General features: G+C 38.1%; 2 protein-coding genes across 2 annotated transcripts in view; one reads left to right on the forward strand and one right to left on the reverse strand.

Moving 5' to 3' along the window:
* Window positions 1-4,657: 4,657 nt before the first annotated feature.
* On the forward strand, window positions 4,658-6,400 carry LOC131677031 (uncharacterized). Its single transcript, XM_058956542.1, has 3 exons — window positions 4,658-5,079; window positions 5,365-5,534; window positions 6,100-6,400. Exons 1-3 carry the CDS (start codon window positions 4,827-4,829, stop codon window positions 6,388-6,390), a joined length of 714 nt encoding a protein of 237 aa, XP_058812525.1. The 5' UTR covers window positions 4,658-4,826; the 3' UTR covers window positions 6,391-6,400.
* A 2-nt stretch (window positions 6,401-6,402) lies between these two features.
* LOC131677030 (uncharacterized) overlaps window positions 6,403-26,700 on the reverse strand; it is a 45,040-nt gene continuing 24,742 nt past the window's right edge. The window contains exons 2-8 of the mRNA XM_058956540.1: window positions 25,480-26,504; window positions 20,436-21,014; window positions 20,173-20,325; window positions 19,853-19,985; window positions 7,005-7,187; window positions 6,785-6,923; window positions 6,403-6,721 (exon numbers count right to left, since the gene is read on the reverse strand). Coding sequence (XP_058812523.1) covers window positions 6,591-6,721; window positions 6,785-6,923; window positions 7,005-7,187; window positions 19,853-19,985; window positions 20,173-20,325; window positions 20,436-21,014; window positions 25,480-25,724 — 1,563 coding nt within the window. The 5' untranslated portion in view covers window positions 25,725-26,504 and the 3' untranslated portion in view covers window positions 6,403-6,590. The remainder of the gene's footprint in view (window positions 6,722-6,784; window positions 6,924-7,004; window positions 7,188-19,852; window positions 19,986-20,172; window positions 20,326-20,435; window positions 21,015-25,479; window positions 26,505-26,700) is intronic.

Consider the following 26,700-nt stretch of genomic DNA (forward strand, 5'->3'; position numbering starts at 1 on the left):
TAAACAGCATCTACTAAACGCACTGTTTTATACCAGCTTTCATTTTATGGGACACAACTCGAAGGTTTGCGCCATCTATGTCTGACATATACAAGTTTGAACCAAAGGTTTCAACCTCGTCTTCAGCACGCCAACTACGAAGACAAAAGATATTCTGTAAGAGGGACGATATTGCGGTATATGTGTTGCCTATTTTGAGGCCGTTAAATTCAAATCATTAAATTTATTGTATGTTAACATTCAATTTTCCCGACTACGAATTAAAGTAAAATAATGTTCTTTTCAATTATAAATCCACTTAATGCGTTGTAGAAAGATGGCAGACGCTGCTCTAACCGAAAACTTCAAATGGGTAGGGTGATAGAAAATAGGCTCATAACCCTATTACTAAAATTATAAATGCAAGTTCTTTTTCTGAAGGAAATCATGTTTGATATGATGCAAATGCATCACACCTAAAATACATGAATCACCCCAAGTTTGCACACAACGTCCGTATAGCGTTTGTCGGCCGATCGCAGCGCCGGCTAGTGGCAAGTTGCTACTTGCTGGTGGCATTTCAAAACGACAGTTTTATTCCTTACACACATTGAAAGCTTCCCTTCTATTTCAGTTCCCAGTGATTATAGTCTGTGATTGTATTGTATTGTTATATAATATGTGAAAAGTATGATTTCAACATTTTAACATATCATATAAGTCTTTACTTATGGTTTCCTCAAAGACGATCGTGGTGGATAAAGAATTGTTTCGTTTTTCGCAGGGGGTAAATTGTCCAGAAAGTCTCATGAATAAAAAAAATAATTGTCCAGACGAATGGAGAGTAGCAGTATGGTCAATTTTACGGCAATGCACAATACTAAATGAACTGAAGTAAACCGACGATATCAATGATATTCAAAATAATCAAAAAAATTTGGAAGTATATAATTTTTGTCTGATTTAAATCTAACATTGGCATGAAAAATAATTTATAATTTTCAAACGAGATTACAGTAAAAAAAATACAATGTAGATTTATTTTCATCGAAATTTATTGAAATTAGGTATAAGTCATAGGAAATGTTATCTATTTTAATAAATTATATTAATTTCTCATTTCAGTCAACTACGAGAGGCCCTGCACTTGACAAAGTAGGACGATGTTTCGCACGCAGAAGCCGATACGATCCGTCATTTTGAAGCTGATATTTTGAATTTTCGAAAAAAAAAATCATTTTCTAATCATCGATAAATAACGAATAACAGATCGAATGCAGTAGTTCGTATGTCTTTGCGTTTTTCAACAAAAAATCCTCAAATATTGCTTGCTTTTCGGCCGAATCCAGGAGAAGGTCCCCTTAAACTCATTTCAATTTTGTTTGAAAATTCCCACCCAGTTTGAAATGTTTTAGGTAGCATTTAGCAATGCAGTTGTCAATTCAAACATTGATTGCTGCCAAAAGTTTAGTTTCTTTTCTCTAATCCCACCTTTTTTATTAACGACAAAGAGTGAATCAATTTTTCCTTTATTATGTTCTATCAATGTTTAACTTGCATGGACGACAGCATAAAGTACTGAGTCATTTTACGCTCGTCCGGACATCCCGCAGACTCAGGTGATTGGCATTGAAAAAATGCCAAAACATCCTGACTCATGCGGTACTAAGCTTGTTCATATGACCCTAGTCTACGCTTTTCTAAGCTTTTTCCCGTCAATTTCATGCTTTTTCTTGAGTGCTATGGCTCTTAATATTGAAAAATATTTGACACCTTCTAATTAAATGTCGTTACAACATGAAAAATGTAATGCATCAGTCTTCCCAAATTAACATCGTACACAATGTTCGCTCTGGTTCTGTGCTCATATTAAATCCACACTTCGTGTATGAACTCAAACACGCTATTTCGTACCAGTCTCATTATTACTAGTGTTGACTCTTTTTGACTTCTGCGAATCGTTCTCATGTACGCACCCGGTGTACGTACACGGATGTTTGAACTAGAGTTTATAAATCGTTCATTTGGGTTCGATGTTCGAGGTCAATCTGACGAGACGAAGCATGTTTGAAGTTGAACGCGAGCACGAAATTTTGTACACAGGTACAAACTTGTCGAAGTCTGGTAATCCTACCTACAGTGCTGGGAAAATCACCAAAAATCAAAAATCATCAGTGATAATTATCACTGCTGATCATGCTGTGCTGTGATCACAACCATAAAAAATCGATTTTCTCTGAAGCAATAATGTGCTAGCAAAAAATCATTGCAACAATATCACCGCCTGTGATCACGGCTTGATTATGATTTTTTTTTATCAGGATTATGAAGTTGAGAAAATCAGGTACGATAGAAAAGATGCAAAATCGGGGTTGATGGTATTGTACATGATTATTGTAAGAAACTCCTTATGATGATGATTTAGCCAAATGATTTTGGGAGTGAGAGCGATCCAGCACACATGTAGGGATGCAAAATAATCCAAATGCTAACGATTTCAGCTTTTCGGGAAAATGTTTTATATTGAAGGACAAGTTATTGGTAATTGAAAATCAATAGTTTTGGACAGTTTCAATGCACAGGGGGGTCCGCCGATGTGTCAAAATGGAATTTTTTCAACTTTTCGGAAAAATGTTTTATATTGAAGGACAAGTTGTTGGTAGTTGAAAATCAATAGTTTTGGACATTTTCAATGCACAGGGGGGGGGTTCGCCGATGTGTCAAAATTTTTCAACTTTTCGGGAAAGTGTTTTATATTGAAGGACAAGTTGTTGGTAGTTGAAAATCAATAGTTTTGGACAGTTTCAATGCACAGGGGGGTCCGCCGATGTGTCAAAATGGAATTTTTTCAACTTTTCGGAAAAATGTTTTATATTGAAGGACAAGTTGTTGGTAGTTGAAAATCAATAGTTTTGGACATTTTCAATGCACAGGGGGGTTCGTCGATGTGTCAAAATGGAATTTTCTTCAACTTTTCGGGAAAGTGTTTTATGTTGAAGGACAAGTTGTTGGTAGTTGAAAATCAATAGTTTTGGACAGTTTCAATGCACAGGGGGTCCGCCGATGCGTTAAAATTGAATTTTTTCAACTTTTCGGGCCCTCAACTTGCCCTTCAATATAAAACACTTTCCCAAAAAGTTGAAAAAAAATCCATTTTGACACATCTGCGGACTCCCTTGTGCATTGAAATTGTCCAAAACTATTGATTTCCAATAGCCCTCAACTTGCCTTTCAATTTAAAACACTTTCCCAAAAAGTTGAAAAAAAAATCCATTTTGATGCATCGGCGGACCCCCTGTGCCTTGAAAATGTTCAAAACTATTGATTTTCAACAGCCCTCGATTTGCCTTTCAATATAAAACACTTTCCCAAAAAGTTGAAAAAAAATCCACTTTGACACATCAAAGTTTTGAAAATGTCCAAAACTATTGATTTTCAACAGCCCTCAACTTGCCTTTCAATATAAAACACTTTCCCAAAAAGTTGGAAAAAATTCCATTTTGATGCATCGGCGGACACCCCCCCCCCTGTGCATTGAAAATGTCCAAAACTATTGATTTTCAACAGCCCTGCCATTGTGGTTTGGCTGAGATAGAAAATTCTTGTATTGGTAGAGCAGTTGCATTTGTATTTTGAATCGCTTGAACACGCTCAAACGTGTTTTGTTGAAATTCTTTTGCTGCGAAGTACGAGAATTCATAATTTTTATTCGAGTACCCTGTAAATCGTATTATGCTTTCCATGACAATCAGCGCATTTGTAAACTTTCTGTGTATACAATGCATAACGGTTTTTTCAGCATTGCTAATGTCCCAGTGGATACAATTTGTGGGTAAAAAGCTTTCCGGGAAAAATTGAATTTTCATGTCGTAATATTAACCAATTTTCAATCTATGTCACATGATTAATGCCACAAAATTTTACACATCTACAAACTTGGGGTTATCCATGGGTGTTATACATTCTAGGATCTGTTGGAGAGCAGTGGAGATATAGCAAATCAAATTACCCTCCGACTAAATAAGAGTATTGATCCATGAAAATCGTCATAGATTCGTCCAATTCGATTCCAATTTGGAGCAGATACTCCCGATGGGACCAATTGGTCGATTTTTCATTTGGTAGGTGTTGATGGCACTGGATAAAGAATTTCTTCAGCAACATTTAACTTTTGTCAGAATGGAAATATGTTTTAATTAGCATGAATTATGACAAACATTAATTTCTAAATATAACGTAAACGATGCTGAAATCCAAACTTTAAACTCGTTTTTCTCGAAATCAATACAATGCCACTTAGTTCGGTTTGACTTAACACCGGCCATTTGTAGAAATAAACATATGTGTGCTATAACTTGTCCAGAAAAGGTTTGTGACCAAGATATGATATGTGATAAAAATCTTTTCTATGTTAAGTTTGATGAACAGAATATTTCTTTTTTCATAATTTGATGTTACCACTAGAATTTCCGAACTCTTCATTCAAACACTACTGATTTTTACTTGCTCTATTCCTGCTGGCGCAATCATGCTATATACTTTTATTTCCTCATCCAACATACGGAAAAATAAAACGCCTTCCAGAAAAAGTGAACAATTGTGGAGGACAAGGCTTAACACAAACATGCATTAGTATAGATTCAAGTGTCCTCGCGGCAACATCTGCTGACAAATACTTTTCCGCGCGAATTAATATCGGGGACACAAAAAATGCAGTTGCTTTTCTCCAGTCCCGCTTAAGTCAGTTTTCATGATAATTAGTATTCAGTGCCGTTTATGTTCATTACTTCGATTGTTACGATAGAAAGTTTTGCCAAAAGTTCTGCAAACAAATACCGCTTCTCGAAATGTGCTGCTGTTGTTGTGTAAAAATATCATTGAACCTTCTCCAGCGCATCAGCAATGACATAACGGAGCTTGTTTACTGCCAAAGATGGTGGCCCCGACCGCCGTTCGACATTCAGAGCTCGGTTGCGCAAAGTTGCGCCAGCCTCCGATCAACTTCGGTCGGCGGCAATGAAGATCAATACCAATGCCACCGGCTACCGCACGACACCGACAACGACCCACAGCAGCAGAAGCCGTCCGATGGCTCAACAGGTGATTAATTGTGTTACAGTTTCTGGCACGATGTCGTCCGTTTGATTTTTTCCCCTCTACCTACCTCATATGGGACGTAGGTAATTGAGCTCCGCATGCCACAGTACCACAAGGAAACCAATTAATCACTTGTTTCTGATCAGTCAATGAATGGGTTGACATATTTAGTGTGCAGAAAATTGCGCCACAAAACATACACGCACATTCATCTGATTATGGGAAACAGGAAAATCAACTAACACTTACTTTATTCGTTTTCCTATCTAACTCGTTTCTAACTCGCAGATGTTGCTGACGGAAAGGGCACTGACCTGATGCCGTCTGGAGTGTACAACGTGATTTACGATACTGTGGAGATAGAGTCCTATTATTATAATGTAGATCGTTTGCAGAGTGAGCAAATGCTCAAAGGACATCGTGTAGGATCGTGTTTGGTGAGGCCGTTCAAGCTCAAGGTATTAGAATTGCTTCTTATCACACATTACTCTTAAATTAGTAAATAATTATACCAAAAAAAACAAGAGCGAATCGATATCATGTTTTAAATGACAGCAACGGAATTTCCTTAGCTAAAGAAATATTTTATTATCCATCCTTCTAAAACTATTGATTTTAGATATGGTCGGTGTTGAGTCAGATCGGACTAAGTGACTCATTTTGTGAAAAACGAGTTTAAAGTTTGTATCGTGGCATCCTTTACATGATTTATCCAGTGCTATCATTATCTCACTTTTTGTATTTAGCGGCTTAGTCCGGTCTGACATAACACCGACCATATGATTTTCTAACAATACAAATGATAAAATATTTAGAAAAAATACAGTGAGTGATACATAAATAAGAAATCCTTGTATAAGTATATGACCATTAACGCGAAAACATAGATTGGATAAACTTTACACTTGTGAAAATAGTCTTTTTAGTTGAGCAATGGCTTGGTTCATTATTTTGGACTTTAATAAAATGCTGATTAGAGTTTGGCTATGTCGACAATATGTCCAATTTACAATTTATTTGCAGCACGCCCGAATTCGGTACATCCTTACCATTCACGTAGCCGGGAGCTACTTTCACTTGTTCATCCGCCGAACCGGTTTCAACAGCACGTACGCGCTGGGACTGCAGAAGCCAAGGGAGCGATACTTTAAATTTCCTGCCGATATTATTCAATTTTACTCCACCCATCTGCTGGAATGTTCCAACGATACAATGAAAATTAGGCTATATTTAGTACCGCTCGTAAAGGTAGAATCAATCGCATCGCCCAAGACAGAGGAGAAGAATTCGGAAACGAATAACTTTATTGCGTAAAATTCCCTATATGTACAAAATCTTAACGATGTCATTCGCGACAAAATAGGTTAAAAACAATTATCTCAATGGGGTTATTTTTTGGAAAATAAATTTGAATGCAATTTGTTTTCCTCGGGTTTCTTAATAATATATCGAAATGCCTTTCAGTTATGCTGAATAAAAGCTTTGAGCAAATGTTGTTGAGTTTAGGGCAAGCCCTAGGTTGCCACAACGGCCTTGTACACACAGCGTCCGTTCTGCATCAGCGCCGGCCACAGGAAGGCCCGTATAATGTCGGACCGTTTCTCCGAGATTGGATAGCGTTCGTGCTTTTCCGGTTGAAGCAGTCCTGCAAACAGATCGATTATAATAATCACAGGTCCATTGGAAAACGTACGTGCTGAAATCTAACCCAACGTAAAATCAGTATCCAGATAGTACGGTACGGTTTGGTTGGACATCTTCCAAGCCAGCCGCACGCAGTCGCTGATGTAGTGAATCAGTGGCAGACAGGTCTCCAGACAGGGATATTCATGAAGCGTTGATAGTACCTATGGCGAATCAAATAAAGACGGAAAAGGAAAATGGCAAAGAAAAAGATCGGATCTACTACGTGTAACGCGTTCACTCACCTGATTGGCAACCTGTCGCTCGACGTCGCCCATCGGGAACCGGTCCGCGGTTTCTTTGAGATTTTGCCGTACAGCTCGGTCCAGGGCTGCCGTCGCGTCATCATTCGCGTCCAACACGTGCAACGTTCGACGAACTTCGAGCACCTTGCGTTCCTTGAGGCCATGGCAGGCGCGAAATGCTAGCTATTTATCGGCAATGGTGCGAATTACGTCGATCCGGTTAAATGGGTGGAAGAAAGAAAAGTGATGTGCAAAATTAAACGTTAGTATTTCTTTAGGTAGATTACAATCGGTAGAAATGCTGACAGTTGCTGGGAAGTTTGCAATAACAAGCCGCATTTCGTCGGGGTAGAGTACAGATGGTGTCAATTTCACCATTCATTGGTTTGATGGATGAGACGTTGACAGCTTGGAAAGGTAATGATATACTAATCCTCACAGCAATCGCCCGTAAATAACGCTGTTGCCTTCTGGGCGGTAGGCCAATGATAAATATTTACTAAGGTAAGAGACTTTCTTGTTTGTTTAACTAAGATAATAAACAAGTTTTTGAACAATTATTACAGCTGTATTTAATGAGAATCAAATGAATAATTTCAAGAAAAATTTATCGTTCGCGTGATACCTATTTTTCATGCACTAAGCGCTCAATAAAAATATTGAACCTACTGTACATCCGGATAAGTGATTGAGCACATTTATTGGACGTTTTAGCCCAATTTTTGAACTCATGTCACAGCTACTTTATCAGTCTTTTTGACCTAACGTTCGATGGTCCGAAGCATACCACATTTTTTGCATCGTCATATGAGAATTTTCTGGTATATATTGGGGGTCAGTTGGTATCTGGTGGTTTGGGGCCGCGGTAAACTACTCCAGCACCCGATCAGGAAGTAGCAGAGGGTCCATGGTTTAAGGGTTGAGTCTGGGTATTCTGGCCGGGATGGCCGTTCCGGTGCGGGGGAGGGGGTTGTCCGGATCTTATGCCGCATATTGTTGTGTAGGCCCTTTGCTGGGGTGAACGTGGTGGGTCTCGGTTTAATGGTGTCGAAGAGGCCGGCATTGTTTATGATGTTGATGACAATTACCTCCCTTACTGGACCGTTGGACAGTACGTCGCGAATTGAAGGTGGGATGTCGTGCCTTATCCGAAGGTCCTGGAGCTCCAAGCAGTTGGAGAGTAGATGTACTACTGTTTTTTATGGTCCTAGTACGTGGGGAGAGAATCGGCTTTGATCTCTATTCCTTGGATGAAGAGGTATTGGGACTGGTCGCTCTAGAGCGCGCGAAGTACCGAGAGTGGATCCGTGAATAGCGTGGTCGCAGATTATTCTGGTTTTTTAAGCAGGGCCAGAACGCTGGCTGCGGCGGTACTGAGGTCTCTTTCGGGAGACGAAGAGATCAGCCTTTTCCGCCGTTGCTGACTCCGACTCCTACTACACCGTCCTTCCTAGATCCGTCCGTATAAACGCGGATGTGATTCCGGCTCGGAGGATCTGGGACAGGGATATGTAACGTGGGGAGGTTGGGCGTACCAAGGACGGGGCCATATCGGATGCAGCCGGACGAGTGGCGGTAGGGCGGATCCTGCTAATTCCGTCGATTCTTCTCGAGCTGTTTCAATCGTTCCAGATTCATCATCTCCGTATGTCCGTTTGAGGACGTTCAGCGTACGCCGGAGAATCACTAAGGCGATTTTCCAGCGGAATGATAAGACACCGGCCCCCACGCAGGCCCTTTCCGCGGGTGTGCTGGGCAGTAACTTCGATGTGGTCCGAATGGACCCGTGGTAGAGTGGGACCGGGATGTGGTTCATCCCTTCTGTTTTTCCGGTGATCTAGATTCCATAATATATCCTGCTATGGATCAGTGCTTCACTTAATTAGATAGCGGTGTCCCTATTGAACTTCGGGTGCCGAGCGCATTAGGTTTGTACCAGTCTTTTGCGGTTAGCGTATTCGGTCTTCACCTTCCGAAAGTGGGGGGGGGGGGGGGGCAAAAGAAGTGTTTCGGTCCAGTGTGACCCTAAGGATGATCGGTTCCTTTTTGTGGGTTACCCACTTGAAAATGGCGTTGACTGCGGTTTGTAGCTTGATGCGGGTTCGACCCTTGGTCCTTCCCGTCACTACAACTACTATGTCGTCGGCGTAGACGGAGATGTATAAACTCTTGGCGAGAGTGGCAAATATGGAGTTCATGCTGATGAGGAAAAGGGTGAACGCCAGGACAGAGCACTGAGGTACTCTGTTTTCCTCTGTGTAAGTTCGGGATTCGCTGCCGCTGATTCCGACCCGGAATTAGCAGTTTTATAGGAAGAGGCAAAGCCATTTTGTGTTGTTTTCTCACTCGTGTACAGGGATTGTTTCATATTTATTGTGAGTAGGAAAGCTGAAAGTTCTTTAGCTGCAGCTCATCAACTCACTATTTTGAATTGATTTCATTGCATATTTCTCGAGCCACATTGAGACTCACAATCCGGCCAATACAGGTTTTGTAGCTCAAAGGTTGTTTGTTAAGCGACTTCCGGGGGATCTGCTCACTCCGAAATGTCGCACGAATAGTGCGAAAAATCACGCCATCGCAGCCGCTGTTTGTGGTACTGGAATCATTCAGTGGGAATTCAGAACAGTTCGTCGTTGTTGCGCGATTTTTAAAGTTTGAGATTGAATATCTTGAAACTTATAAATGATAGAAACAATTCCATTCTTTACATCTACGATGACCACAGAACAGTATCGATTTCCTCTTCGCTTCTGTTTAGATGCCTTCTCAGCACTCTCGAGTATTATCCAGTAAGTATACACTGTCGATGCTCCTTTGCGGAATCCGAACCGCATCTTGGGCAGTTTGCGCTCGCCCTCCGTACATTTCGTCATCCGATTAAGGATAATTCTTTACAAGATTTTCCGAGCGTATCCAACAAACATATAGGCAAATATGAGACCGGATCGCCCAGTGGCTTTGGCAGCAACATCTAGACACTTCTGCAGTACCATCCTGAACAAGTCCGGGTATGTCAGGATCGCAGCCGTTAGCACCACGTTTGGTATTCCCTCCGGACCGGGGGCTTTCTTGATTTCAGTAGCTTTGATGCTTCTGAGAGATCATCGATAGTCACTTGCCGATCATCCGTGTTTGCTCCTTCTTCTTTCACCTGCCGTGTACTGTGGGGCTCAAGTTTTCGCGGCATTGCGGCATCACAAGCCTTGATGTCGATGATGGACTCGCTCCCATCTCTCCACAATGTGCTAACTCAGCCTTCATTACACAACCGTGCGTCTAACTTCGCTAGAGCTTTCTGCAGGATACAATGTAAACTGTCCCTGGCAGCACTGCTTCATTGAAATTCAACCAGACTAATTGCATTAAGTGGTTACATACCTTTTTATTTTTCAAAAAATCAAAAAAAAAATTATTACTTTATCTGAAAGTACAACTCCTTGAGAATCTTTTCCCCAATTTTCATAGAGATCCGAGGAATAGATCGAAAGTTTCAGCGCTTCCAAGCACGCTTCGTCTACCAAGAGCAGCAGTAACTTAAAATTTTGAACTCGATTTTCTCGAAATACCATTTTTACAAAAATGTTTTTTTTTCCGTGAGCAAGATTGCCGAAATAACTACTTAACCGATTTTCTTCAATTTTTTTTCAATTGATCGTAATTCATTTTTCTCGTACTTTAACGATTCCTTTTTCATGCATAAATTTTTGTTTTGTAGATGAGAATTTTTTAATACAACTTTTAGTGATTAAAACAGCGATTTTATAGAACAAACGTTCCCGAATGCAGGTAAAAAATATTATTTATTCAACAAATTATTGTACGAAGAATACTCATATACTAATGAAATTTTTTGAGTTTTGGAATTTTGGTTGATCTGTTCGTCTTCCATCGTGATCACCGCAAACCTCTTAAATAAAAAAGGGTTGCGGGGAAAAAGCTATAACTCCGGCAATTATCAATTATCATTGTAACTGTCAATACTCAAATGAAAGGCAATAGTCACATTTATTAACCTAACTTGTTTTTATGATCAAATCTTGCTGTTCAAAAACATTGTTGTCCACAAACATTATGGGTATGGATGGGTTAACTTGAAAAATTATTTTTCAACCACACGCAAGGATTCAGTATGGTTTTGACCGTATTTATGATAATACCCCCTTAATGCCCCATTCAGCCAAATAGAGTTCGACCAAACGGCATTCTGCCAAATGGCTTTCGGCCGTTTTACATGGAAATTATTATATAAATATTGGCATTTATCTTCAAAAACTGTACATTTCCCATATTTCGATTGGTGAATCGACGTTTCATGCAGTTTAAAGTCATTTGGCATCAAAATTACAAAGTCGATTTTGAAATTTTCCTTTACTCCCCCCTTTGAACAAAAATCGTAAAAAAAGTCAATTTTTGTAAAAAAAAAAATTCGAGATTGCATCAAATTTTGACGCTTTATGCATTTTAAAGTCATTTGACATCAATAATACCTGCTCGACTTGGATATTTCCCCCCTTTGAACAAAAAAAGTCCAAAAAAGTCGATTTTCGTCAAAAAAAAATTTCGAGTTTACATCAAATCTCGACGTTTCATGCAGTTTAAAGTCATTTGGCATCAAAATTACAAAGTCGATTTTGAAATTTTCCTTTACTCCCCCCTTTGAACAAAAATCGTCAAAAAAAGTCAATTTTTGTAAAAAAAATTTCTCGAGATTACATCAAATTTTGACGCTTTATGCATTTTAAAGTCATTTGACATCAATAATACCTGCTCGACTTGGATATTTCCCCCCTTTGAACAAAAAAGTCCAAAAAAGTCGATTTTCGTCAAAAAAAAATTTCGAGTTTACATCAGATCTCGACGTTTCATGCAGTTTAAAGTCATTTGGCATCAAAATTACAAAGTCGATTTTGAAATTTTCCTTTACTCCCCCCTTTGAACAAAAATCGTCAAAAAAAGTCAATTTTTGTAAAAAAAAATTTCTCGAGAATACATCAAATTTTGACGCTTTATGCATTTTAAAGTCATTTGACATCAATAATACCTGCTCGACTTGGATATTTCCCCCCCTTTGAACAAAAAAAGTCGATTTTCGCCAAAAAAAAATTTCGAGTTTACATCAAATCTCGACGTTTCATGCAGTTTAAAGTCATTTGGCATCAAAATTACAAAGTCGATTTTGAAATTTTCCTTTACAAAGTCGATTTTGAAACTTTCCTTTGAACAAAAATCGTCAAAAAAAAGTCAATATTTGTAAAAAAAATTTCTCGAGATTACATCAAATTTTGACGCTTTATGCATTTTAAAGTCATTTGACATCAATAATACCTGCTCGATTTGGATATTTCCCCCCCTTTGAACAAAAAAAGTCCAAAAAAGTCGATTTCCGTATAAAAAAAAAATTCGAGTTTACATCAAATCTCGACGTTTCATGCAGTTTAAAGTCATTTGGCATCAAAATTACAAAGTCGATTTTGAAATTTTCCTTTACTCCCCCCTTTGAACAAAAATCGTCAAAAAAAGTCAATCTTGGTAAAAAAAATTTTCTCGAGAATACATCAAATTTTGACGCTTTATGCATTTTAGTCATTTGACATCAATAATACCTGCTCGATTTGGATATTTCCCCCCCTTTGAACAAAAAAAGTCGATTTTCGCCAAAAAAAAATTTCGAGTTTACATCAAATCTCGACGTTTCATGCAGTTTAAAGTCATTTGGCATCAAAATTACAAAGTCGATTTTGAAATTTTCCTTTACTCCCCCCTTTGAACAAAAATCGTCAAAAAAAGTCAATTTTTGTAAAAAAAAATTTCTCGAGAATACATCAAATTTTGACGCTTTATGCATTTTAAAGTCATTTGACATCAATAATACCTGCTCGATTTGGATATTTCCCCCCCTTTGAACAAAAAAAGTCCAAAAAAGTCGATTTCCGTATAAAAAAAAATTCGAGTTTACATCAAATCTCGACGTTTCATGCAGTTTAAAGTCATTTGGCATCAAAATTACAAAGTCGATTTTGAAATTTTCCTTTACTCCCCCCTTTGAACAAAAATCGTCAAAAAAGTCAATCTTGGTAAAAAAAATTTTCTCGAGAATACATCAAATTTTGACGCTTTATGCATTTTAGTCATTTGACATCAATAATACCTGCTCGATTTGGATATTTCCCCCCCTTTGAACAAAAAAAGTCGATTTTCGCCAAAAAAAAATTTCGAGTTTACATCAAATCTCGACGTTTCATGCAGTTTAAAGTCATTTGGCATCAAAATTACAAAGTCGATTTTGAAATTTTCCTTTACTCCCCCCTTTGAACAAAAATCGTCAAAAAAAGTCAATTTTTGTAAAAAAAATTTCTCGAGATTACATCAAATTTTGACGCTTTATGCATTTTAAAGTCATTTGACATCAATAATACCTGCTCGACTTGGATATTTCCCCCCTTTGAACAAAAAAGTCCAAAAAAGTCGATTTTCGTCAAAAAAAAATTTCGAGTTTACATCAGATCTCGACGTTTCATGCAGTTTAAAGTCATTTGGCATCAAAATTACAAAGTCGATTTTGAAATTTTCCTTTACTCCCCCCTTTGAACAAAAATCGTCAAAAAAAGTCAATTTTTGTAAAAAAAAATTTCTCGAGAATACATCAAATTTTGACGCTTTATGCATTTTAAAGTCATTTGACATCAATAATACCTGCTCGACTTGGATATTTCCCCCCCTTTGAACAAAAAAAGTCGATTTTCGCCAAAAAAAAATTTCGAGTTTACATCAAATCTCGACGTTTCATGCAGTTTAAAGTCATTTGGCATCAAAATTACAAAGTCGATTTTGAAATTTTCCTTTACAAAGTCGATTTTGAAACTTTCCTTTGAACAAAAATCGTCAAAAAAAAGTCAATATTTGTAAAAAAAATTTCTCGAGATTACATCAAATTTTGACGCTTTATGCATTTTAAAGTCATTTGACATCAATAATACCTGCTCGATTTGGATATTTTCCCCCCTTTGAACAAAAAAAGTCCAAAAAGGTCGATTCTCGTCAAAAATTTTTTTTCGAGTTTACATCAAATCTCGACGTTTCATGCAGTTTAAAGTCATTTGGCAAAATTACAAAGTCGATTTTGAAATTTTCCTTTACTCCCCCCTTTGAACAAAAATCGTCAAAAAAAGTCAATTTTTGTAAAAAAAAATTTCTCGAGATTACATCAAATTTTGACGCTTTATGCATTTTAAAGTCATTTGACATCAATAATACCTGCTCGATTTGGATATTTCCCCCCTTTGAACAAAAAAGTCCAAAAAAATCGATTTCCGTCAAAAAAATCTTTTCGAGTTTACATCAAATCTCGACGTTTCATGCAGTTTAAAGTCATTTGGCATCAAAATTACAAAGTCGATTTTGAAATTTTCCTTTACTCCCCCCTTTGAACAAAAATCGTCAAAAAAAGTCAATTTTTGTAAAAAAAAAATTCTCGAGATTACATCAAATTTTGACGCTTTATGCATTTTAAAGTCATTTGACATCAATAATACCTGCTCGATTTGGATATTTCCCCCCCTTTGAACAAAAAAAGTCCAAAAAAGTCGATTTCCGTATAAAAAAAAAATTCGAGTTTACATCAAATCTCGACGTTTCATGCAGTTTAAAGTCATTTGGCATCAAAATTACAAAGTCGATTTTGAAATTTTCCTTTACTCCCCCCTTTGAACAAAAATCGTCAAAAAAAGTCAATTTTTGTAAAAAAAAAATTCTCGAGATTACATCAAATTTTGACGCTTTATGCATTTTAAAGTCATTTGACATCAATAATACCTGCTCGATTTGGATATTTCCCCCCCTTTGAACAAAAAAAGTCCAAAAAAGTCGATTTCCGTATAAAAAAAAAATTCGAGTTTACATCAAATCTCGACGTTTCATGCAGTTTAAAGTCATTTGGCATCAAAATTACAAAGTCGATTTTGAAATTTTCCTTTACTCCCCCCTTTGAACAAAAATCGTCAAAAAAAGTCAATTTTGGTAAAAAAAAATTTCTCGAGAATACATCAAATTTTGACGCTTTATGCATTTTAGTCATTTGACATCAATAATACCTGCTCGACTTGGATATTTCCCCCCCTTTGAACAAAAAAGTCCAAAAAAGTCGATTTTCGTCAAAAAAAAATTTCGAGTTTACATCAGATCTCGACGTTTCATGCAGTTTAAAGTCATTTGGCATCAAAATTACAAAGTCGATTTTGAAATTTTCCTTTACTCCCCCCTTTGAACAAAAATCGTCAAAAAAAGTCAATTTTGGTAAAAAAAAATTTCTCGAGAATACATCAAATTTTGACGCTTTATGCATTTTAGTCATTTGACATCAATAATACCTGCTCGATTTGGATATTTCCTCCCCTTTGAACAAAAAAAGTCGATTTTCGCCAAAAAAAAATTTCGAGTTTACATCAAATCTCGACGTTTCATGCAGTTTAAAGTCATTTGGCATCAAAATTACAAAGTCGATTTTGAAATTTTCCTTTACTCCCCCCCTTTGAACAAAAATCGTCAAAAAAAATTTCTCGAGATTACATCAAATTTTGACGCTTTATGCATTTTAAAGTCATTTGACATCAATAATACCTGCTCGATTTGGATATTTCCCCCCCTTTGAACAAAAAAGTCCAAAAAAGTCGATTTTCGTCAAAAAAAATTTTTCGAGTTTACATCGATACTTCAAATGTGCGGTAGTGATGAGAAATGTAATTAAATAGTGCTGTCCATAGACGAAAAATTGTAATTTGTAATAATGATTAATAATGATGATGGTTGGGGCGATCGACATATCAGGTGAATACACATGTATGTATATGCACCCATGAGCGACACTGTGGCATCGGAGCAGCATAAGTTACAGGTATTTTTGTATTAGAGACCATCCATAAATGATGTAACATTATATGGGGTAGGGGGGAGTTTTGTATTTTGTGATGATGTGTGACGACAGGGGGGTAGGGGGTCATGTGATGCTACGTAGATTTTTTAAAAGGGGAATAACTAACATCGTCTTTTATTTTTTTTTTTTTAATTTACGCGGACAAGGGGGGGGGATAGTTACCGTCAAGCTGCGTAATTACCAGGGGGGTATTTAGAGGTTTGTGACGAAATGCTACGATGGGGGAGGGGGGGTGTTAAAAATCACTCAAAAAATGCTATGTCATTTATGGAAGTTCCCTTATTCTGTTTGTCTCTCGATATGAGTGAGGAGACATACACGTATACGCGCATACTCGTTCGGCTCATTTTTGCTTCTAAGAGCAAAGGAAGGGAAATTTTCGCCCGCAAACCTAAGAACTAGCGGATCATCGAGACTGGGTACCTATTCCACTATGTTGGATATACTGCGGGTGAAGCTATAACTATTCGTTTCACGACTTTGTTATATTTTCTTTGTAGGGTAATGAGCCTGTTTTCTCCCTGATTATGTTGTGACCCTGCCCATTTGAGGTCGATTGTTGAAGCAACGTCTGCCGTCTTTGTTCGACTCATTCGAATGGGGATGCGGAAGCCGGGGGCGTTCGATTCGAGTTTTCGTTGTGCTCGGATAGAGGTATTTCATGAATTTTTTAATACAAAGAAATACTATTAAAATACTGGTTCTAGGACGAAAGGTAGGGATATTGAGGGCAGTTTTGCGTATTTTATTGACTGTGGACCGCGTAATTAGTGAGATGGTAATTAGTCACGTCGCGAATGTAAACAATACTCTTTGCTATCGCTTCATTTTGATTATTATTCCCAATGCAATTAGTCGAGAGATTGCATAAAACCGCTCGCGGGTGGTGGTTGCTAAAAAATCTTCATTTTATTCTTATAAAAAGTATGTTCATAACGTATTATATTATTTAATTTTTATGCTAGCATTCAGTTAGATGTTGTAAAACGTGTTTCATTGTTCTAGAGTAGCTAGAATAAAGAAAACTGGAGAAATAATATTGTACACCATACGTTTCAAATACACTTGTCCAATTTGATTAATACAACACTCCCGATGGTCGGCTATCCGGAGTTTAAGTTGTTTATTTCAAGCACCGAGTATTTCCGTATTAATACAATAAACGATAAATTTATTAGCATTTCTCGGCAGCCGGCTGCCCAGATCAATAAACACATGATAAAACTTATAAGAGTTGCATAGATTATATCACTTATCAAGGTGAATCCCGATTTATGTAACCAATCCTCTCCCACTAACAATAACTCCTTCCCGTGATAACCGTGGAGATGCAGAGGTATACACGGTCTCCATAATAACGGTTGTCACACTAACATTCCCTTCCTTCCCCGATGACTGTAAGGACGTGGCCGGCGCCGTTATTGACACTTCAAATATTAGAGCTCTCGGAACGTGCACATTGAGGATGGAAAGCTACTCCCAGACTCCATTCGTTGATTCCTTGTGCAATTTCGCCAGCTCTTGTCAATCACGGAGTAGCAACTACGAATTGTACGGTCATCATGCTCATGCTCATGCTCAAAAACTGTACATTTCCCATATTTCGATTGGTGAATGCAAAATCCTAAACAGAAAAATTAAAGGGTTGTGTACAGGACACGACCACGGTGACATTAAAAATATAGCATTTTTATCTATCACACATATCGACACACGTTCTTGTTCACTCGCCTGTTTTCATATGTTACAATTTGCTATATACCCTCCCCATTAAAACATAATTTATTGAAGGTCTTTTAACGGTAATCTATTAATTAATCAAGTATCTCACTAGGTGATTGGCATTATTTGGCTGATCCATCTAGTAAAAATAGGCTGGTCTGTCCAGAAAATATATTCAAAAGAAAAGTTCCATATTGAGAGCTGTGATGAGGAAACCCACGCCCGCCAACGGAAATATACAGATTCTCCATAAATTATGAAATTTCATTTTCCATTTAAATTTTCAATAATGTACTAATGAACTTAAGTAAACAATCTTAAGTGTAAGTATTTCTTGATCGATTAGTGGTGGAAAAATGAAATTATTTGATAAATTACATTGTTATGCAACGTTCGCACTACCAGTTAAAACGGGTTTTTATGCTATCTTGGTGACATTTTTCTTGTTGCTAATTATTAAAACGTGTTATAACTCTGTAGTGTAAACGTTGTATTATTAAACCAATTCTGCAGCGTTTTATGTTATATAGGTGTTTTATGTGGTAATAGGACTGACATAATTATATCTTAAGTACAGCGGTTTGTTTCATAATTTAAAACAGATTTATTTTAAAATTTAAATTATTTTTTTTTATTTCGATTATAGAGGTTTTAACCTTAAGGTCATTCGCCTCTCCGGATTAGAAAAATCTCTTATGAAAAATTTCTAATCCTATGTGCGGGGTCGGGATTCGAACCTAGGTGCGCTACGTACAAGGCAATCGATTTACCAACTACGCTACGCCCACCCCCCAAATTTAAATTAGTATACCCAACCTTATTTGTTGTATACCTTAAAACGCAATTAGAACTGTGTTTTAAATACATAGGGTAGGACAGATATTCTGACTGGTTAAACTGGGAAAACAATTTTAAGTCCAGTAACGCTTAAGACTTGGCTTGAATTTGAATCGAAAAAGAACACCCGCTTCAACTGCTGCTGGGACGGTAAGTTCTGTTTTAAAATTTTCCGTTGTGTGCAGTACGAAACAAAAGTGTTTGAAATTAGAAAACAAAAAGTTCTGCTGGGAATGTGATTGTTTCCGATGCAATTACACTCAGATTTTTCACGCAGGGGATACAGGCCGTGTAAATGAAAACCGCGTAAATTTAAAAAAACGCGTTAATGAAAACCGCGTAAATTTCAAAATCCGCGTAAAAAACCTGAGTGTACTCTCCTATATAAAATACTACGCTGCTGAACAGTGCAATAACTACAGAAGCACGTTGTCAGATGCCTTACTGATAAAAAACATATAACCGAAATATGAAACATGAAAACCAATTGGCTCTTTACCCTACGCAGCTACAAAGCGCCGTAAACATGGATTAACAAGTTACAACGTACACGCATGCATAAAAATAAATATTTTTTTTTTTCAAACGCAACACTCTTAAGCAGCACACACCGTATTGAATTAAATCCAAACCACCCCGCCCACCCACTTTGCAAATCATTCTGTGACACCATGCTGGTACCCGACAAATCCGCACACGGCCACCGCTGCCGAAAATGCATAGCGTCTACCGCTTATTGTAGTGCCCAGACGCTGCAGCCATGATCTTACCCGTTCGACATAAGAACAAAAACTGATTCAAACGGGTACGCGTCACCTCTATTTATAAACTAACCGTATATGGTTTAGTCACTTAGGTGCGAGTGTGTGCAAATGCCAACGTTACCGAAAATCGATAGCGCTTATTGCATCGCCCGGAGACGACGTTGCTCGTGTGAGATAAGAGCAACAACTGATTTAAACGGACATACGTTGCTTCTATTTATGACTTTTCGTGTTTCATTGAGCAACTAAGCTGCCCTCTTTTGACGGCTGTGTCTGAGAAATCTGCCTCACGAATGGTATTTTTCCCGTTTTTTGTGAACTTTTTAATTTTACCAATTTCCAAAAGTCTACTTTTATTGGGGAGATATTAAATTATTACCAATATTTAAGTTAGGTGTTTCTGAATCGGTTGGTGTATGAATGATTAAAATCCATCTAGTAATATCGGAGTTATAAGCGTGCAAACCTTACATAGTTTCGTTACATGGGAGATAGTTTAGATTTTAGAATGACACCTAGCCCCAGATAGTGGAGTAAGACATTTTTAATGTCAAAAATAAATTACATGTATATGCCTACTAACAGTTACTTACCACAATGATCGAAAAAAGTATCTTCGCTTTCAGTTGATGAGCGTGTTTCAATTGTATCAAACTGTTGAGTGAATCCAACGTCTCGATGCGGTGCTTGCTGTACATGACGATATACTGGCGCACAAGTTCGGAGCTGGGCCATGGCAAGACAGATATCGCAACAGATTGTTTCATAGAAGAAAAAATACAAAAACATAGAAAATTTGCAACGATACATTAGAATTTTCTTGACAAATAAACATCAGAAAAAATCTATAAAACAATAAAGCGATGATTAGTTTCTGCTGTAGATAAATCTGTTGCTAGACTAGGTTAAATACTTAGTTTCATCGTTATCGGAGTCGGAGTGGTAACCGTCGCTTCCGCTGCTGCAACCGTTGCTCGTTGGACTGCTGGGAGCAGACAGGGGTCCCATCAGTCCCAGGACAGCCTCACAGCCTCGGGAGTAGTTCATCAACAGGCCAGCTGCAGGTCTGTGCAGTGTGAGTCGAAAATGAAGAAAAAAACAACCAGAGAGCAAAAATAAAAACAAATATGTGACAATGGTCAAATAGATTGTGATACATCTTATTGGTAAACTTACCTCTCCTCCGTATTCGCTGAGGTATCGATTCGCCGGATCTGTCCCACACAGAACAGAACCTCTTTATCGTTCTGCACCCGCTGGGAAAGGTTTTCCACTAGCTGAGCAAGCTGCTTGAGAGCCGGTTTGTCCAGCATGGTAAGTAGCGTTTTGTTGTCAATCAGCCGCTGCTGGATGTCCCCATGACAGATGGCCAGCAGACGCTGATGAGAGGATTGAGCAGGATCTTGATTCACGGTGACGGGACTAAGCTCCTCCAGCTTGTGGATTGCCTGTTTGTAGGTCTCTATGTGTCGCTGCAGTTCGTTCTTCAACGCTATGTGAAGTGAGATTAAAGTTCCGGTGTAGTCCGCCGTGAGTCCATGAACGCCCAGGCCCTCGATGGCTTGGTCCAGTTGTTTCCGGCGAGCAATCAGGGCATCCCGAAGGGACGGTTGCCAGATTCCGATGGCTTGAACTAGCTTTGTACATCTCTGCCGGAGGCCAGTTTCGTGCGGGTTGCTAAATAGTTTGACAAGGTGCCACATGATCGCCTCGCTGGGGACATCGGGTTTTGGGTTGGGTATCACTGCGTTCAGTCTGTACGTAAGAAAGAAGCGAAAGGAGAAGAAAAATCATGAGTTACAAATTTTATTGAGGGGGGTGAAATCGTGAAAACATTAATTTTATACTTGAGTTATTTGGATCTGATTTCAAGGCTAAATAATGATGCTTCCACGGGGTGCGTTTTTTTGTAGAATATGTCATGTTTGAGAAATATTTATTCCACAAAATAACGAAACATTCAATTGTAATTTTGCCAACAAAGAAGACACAATGGTGATTATTGAAAACGGTTAGTAATATAAGAAATGGTTTACAATACTGTTAGGATTGAAATACTAGGAATGGAACCACTGTCGCACATCGCGGAACAGACATTTCTTAAAGGGGGTGCAGCAATCGATTTTAAAATATTACTCTGAATCGGAAAGCCAGTAAAAATAATACAAATAAATAAAACAGTCGTCTTAGCACGGTTTCAACTTTCGCCTACGGTGGTAGGTGTCAAGTATCTACCGAATAAGGCATTGCTTTTAGGGACCTGTTAAATTTCGCGAATGTATTACCCTTGACAGGTGAAAGTGGCTATAAGCGCGGCAACCCATTCCAATAGTCAACGGGCAACGGCGAATATTTGTGCCCGCCGGGTGTTGAATGTTATTTCACCTACCATGGAACCGAACCAAACCGAAGGCGGATACAATATCATACATTTGTTCAACCCGCGACCAGCGTTGGGGACCATATCTTAATCAGTAAATATGTCTTCGGGCGATGCAGATGCTCCTAAACGGCGAGACTTGATACCCTTCTGCATCACCACCTTCCATAAGGCTGTCTTCCCTAAACTTCGGCTTCAAACAATTATTAAATTATGATCGACAGAGCAGAGAGTAAAACCAGATAAGGCAGTAAATTGTTCAAAATATAAAACCAATCGATGGGAGTTCCTGACATTCTTCGGTTAGTGCAAGTTCTCCAAATCGTTTCGGCGATTGCTTCGGGAAGACGGTGCAATAGCGAGTGAAAGTGAAATTCGCAAGAAGTCAACCCTGTCGTGGTGGCGTGTATCTCAACCGAAACATGTTTATGTTTATGTTTTATCACTTCGCCTTCGAATCCACTCATAATCGACCACGGTGGTTGTTGCCGCCGAATGTGACAGCGGCTATCTACTTTCCGCGGGAATTGCTTTACACTCGAATAACGGGATGAAGCATCTTTTCAGGTTTAATGGAAAATGAAAGTGGTTGAATAAGAATGTGAATCTTCGGTGTTTCATGCCGGACGGTATGGATTTTTTTATTATTGGTTAGTTCCTTTCATACTGTGGAAGCTTATAGTTTATTTCGGTGACTTTAGATAACACACATTGAATGTTGAGTCGAGTTAAAATACTGGTTGTTTTCTGAGTTGAAGATATTTAGAATGAACATAATTTACTCTCCTTTCATGATTAAGCGACTGGTATATAAAGAATAAATTGAAAACAAAGAAGCGTGAACTAAGCAGAAAAGCGTGAAATCGCTCAAGTTCAGTAGGAGGCAACACGTTTCACAATGCTTAGATCCTTCCTACGATTCTGATAGAATAGCTTGATTGTCCGAAACGCTAAATACTAACTTGATTGTCTCATTTTGCGGGATTACACGACTGTGGTGTAGAGCACGAAAAGATAGGTGTATCCTGAAATATTTCCTAACACAATATGTACATGAATCGAGGTACCGAAAAAATGAAACTTTAAGGTAGATGAGTCCTTATTCATTGAATTAGTCAGGATATACCTGTTATCAAAAAAATTCTAGTAATTCATGCAGACACGGACGGAAATCTAACTCCAGCGATTTCTGACCTGAAGCTGAAGCAAAAATATAGTAATTTTAAGATGTTATATGCTCGGTGTATACCTCGAAGACGTTATGGCCGAATTTAAGACAGTGATTGTTAGACATGTTTCAATTTTTTGAAAATTCTGCAACTTCACGACCCCAAAAAATTGAATGTCAGAAGGCTTAATTTGAAGGTGCAAGGCTTTTACCATCAAGCAAAACGTGGATTATTACTTAATGACAGATAATAATTGATAAAATTACTTGCGTGCAATAAGAAAAAAAAATTAAACAGAAAAATAGTAAAACCTATGTGGATATTTAACTGTCATCTTATACCATTGAGTTATTACAACCACACATTCCATTGAGCTACCCTGATCCCTATCCTTTTGCTGGGATAACTGTCAAAAACTATAACCCCTGTGGCTAAATTCACTGTCAAGGAAGATCGATAGTGTCAAACGAGGACGTGTTTACAATTTTTAGATAATCAAGTAAAAATTACTCTGAAGTTTTGAAAGTTGAACGTATTTGATGTTATATTGAGAAAGGGGAGATCACTTGCATTCTGAAAAAAAAAAAAATTAAATGCATTTCATTCCATTAAATTACAAATTCAGAATGTATTTTGCGTTGGGTGTAAGACGATAAGTGCTGCAAGAAACATAGCTCTACATTAAATAAAACGGACGTTTGTTGTATACACTTTTCTGCAAAGAGGTGCAAAGTTGATGCAAAAATGGAAGTTAAATGCATCTTTTTGAATTTGATGCAAATTTGTTATACATTTCTAGAGTGATCTGCCCCTATGCGGTTTATGAAATAAAAGGAGAATTTTATTCTTCATTTAATGACCCAATTCCAGGCATGCCATTACTTAGTTACCATAAAATTCTTGCTACTGTAAAAGGGGGTATCTTTGATCACCTGGGCAAGTTTTATCAAATGAGAATTTTTCAGTAACGTACGATGATTCTCTCCAACAAAATCATCGAAACAAAATACAAACCATATTCTAAACATCTTCAGCATCTATCGGCAACGATTATTTTGTCATTTAATGTACCTTTTATGAACAAAATTCAAATTGAAAATGATGCTACTTTCATGCATCGTTCCAATCTGTTCAAACAATTCCTTGCATATTATTGAAATCAACCAACTTCAACTGACTTTTTCAGAAACCGTAAATATTTTTGTCCAATAATTAATTTAAAAAATCCGAGATTTTTATTGCTAACTATTTTATTTCAGCTATTTTCCCGAAAAAGATCGAAAAAAGTCGGCCGTATCCTTCCAGGGAGTTTTGTTTTCTTAAGAGACGACATAATATTATGCCATAAAATCGCCTGCAGATATGCAATTTACACAATTTTTGGAGCGTTATTTCTTTTTTCGATAGATATATTTTGCTGATCAAAGTTACCTCGAAAACAGGGGCGAATCCAGAAAAAAATTTCGGGAGGGGTCCGAAATTTCGAATTTAAAATGAACATTGTACAGTTAGTAATACGCAATAACCTTATTTAATGAATATAAGCTTGGTGGATCAATTTTGGTTTGGAATGAATTAGGGTTTGAAACTAATATAAACTTGAAATTAATTTAAAATTTCCTAAAAAGTAAAAATATTTCGGAGGGGGTCCGGACCCCCAGGACCCTCCCCCTGGATCCGCCACTGCTCGAAAACAACGAATGAAAATTTACCTCAAATTTATTTTATTTTTATAGTAAAACGAAATAAATTACCAAACAATTTTCACGTTTTCAATCTATGGATATCAGTACTCGTTTTAACAATGCAAACATTTACATCTACTTGATTTGAAGAAAGTTATTCGAAAAAATGTAGAAAAATTGATCAATGTTCCCCCGTTTTACGGTATTAGAGAAATAGTCATCAACCCAAGAAATTAGTTTTGCATTATTCACAGTTTCTACCAAAAATTCCCCACAATATTTATTCACAAAAATAGTTATTACAATAGTACATCTAACTTTCGCAAACATTTTTCATAAACGTCACGAACAAAAATACCATAATCAGTTCGTGAAATGAACGAAACTATTGACAATGCACGAAAATACTTCGTTGTGGAAAAAGACGAATGAACTCGTGCATTGCACGATCACTTTCATTCTATTTACGAATTTATGATTCCATTGTAGCGAAACTGTGGAATGTCGGCATATGCTGGACATTAGTAGTTATGGAATTTTCATTTCGGCTTCGTGTAATCAGTATCTGATACTATTTTAGAGACAGGACTAAGCTGACGCCGGGTTGACGCTAACTCCGAAAACGAAAACACGATTTGTGTTTTTGAGTAAACCCCTAGTCCTACGAGGTGTCCCGCAGGAAAATACGTTCAATTTTATGCTGATGAGAACTAGTGAAATTGAAACATTTGATTTTGCTTAGTAGTGCATTACGCTTCGATAGTGGTGCATCGAGGAGACGAATAGTTTTTTGAAGAATGTCACTGGCCGAAATATCACTCGGTTTAAAACTAGATATCATTTTGCATGGCATTTTAATAAGTCAACTTTCCACGCGCCTCTTCACTCACTCACTCGATCACTCGTTTCAATCGTTCAGGCATACACGTGACGAAATACGAACACAATAAACAACACTATCACGAACTAAGAATCGCCAGACTTACCTGTTAAAAAACGACTCCAGCAGGTAGGTGCTGTGAGGCAGCGCCTCGATCAGAATATCCATCGGTAGTTCCGCCACAACCGACCGCAACACCGACGGTCCGAGACGTCCAACCACAGTTGCTGCCTCCCGATATTGGCGGCCCTCGGATAGCAACATCAAACGTCTGAGTACCTGCCGCGGACTGGTGAAACCTTCGCGCCCATCCCGCGGTGGGCCTCGTATTCGTTCGCGGCTATCGGCCATGAGTGCGCTGACTATCACTGCACTGCAAGTTGTTCGCGAATCACTAGCACTACTCTCCAACGCCAATGCCAGCAGTCGGACATCAGCAACGCCACCGGAGGTGACGCAAAGCGCTTATTGTCAAAACATTAAGGTTAAGGTTGTCGCTGGTCATAATCATCGCGCGCAGTTCCCCTTGCAAAGCTATCAAATCACAAACTTAACCCCACCGAGAGAGAGAGAGAGAGAGAGATCTTCGGTTAGGAAACCAAACGGTACCATCCGTCGAGAAATAATTAGTTCATAAATGGAAACTACCATCCGTCCGGAGATTGCATCATTAGCGACCTCTCGCCATTGTTTTCATGACCTAGCAAGCACAAGTCGGACAGCGACGATCGTGGTCCACAATTTCTCGCTTTCCCACAGCAAATAACTCCTTTACCGATGACGGCGACGACCGACATTCGCTGCACGGATTAAATTGTAACACCTGGTCCGACTGAACTGACACTCTTGACAATAATAATATAATTCAATTAAAGGCACTTGCCGGCCTCTAATTTGTACACACTCTCTGTCATCAGCAATTTTAACTGCTCAATTTTTTTCACCCCAACACAACAGCTTATAGTCTCACAATGCTTATAGTTCCGACCAGGTTGATTCCGATGATTTATGAAACGATGCTGGAAAATGGGTCCCGTCTTTCAAGGTGACGATGCTACGGCCGACATGATTGAGGATTCAGAATATTTGATTTGATTACTGGCGCGAAAACTAGGGCGTGACGTTTGCAGTCTGAAAAGGAGAAAAGCAGAAAATGTGGGGTATTAAATGGAAAATCGTTAAATGTAGGTGAAAACCGATATTTGAATTGCTAGTCGCACTTTGAGTTCAACTTTACGCGTTGAACCTTGGTTAGTAAATGATATTATGGAAAACGTTTCTGAATAAAGTTTATAATATACATTCCATTACGGTACGAAAAACGGGG

The sequence above is a fragment of the Topomyia yanbarensis genome, chromosome 1, assembly GCF_030247195.1.
Source record: "Topomyia yanbarensis strain Yona2022 chromosome 1, ASM3024719v1, whole genome shotgun sequence".
NCBI classification, from domain to species: Eukaryota; Metazoa; Arthropoda; class Insecta; order Diptera; family Culicidae; genus Topomyia; species Topomyia yanbarensis.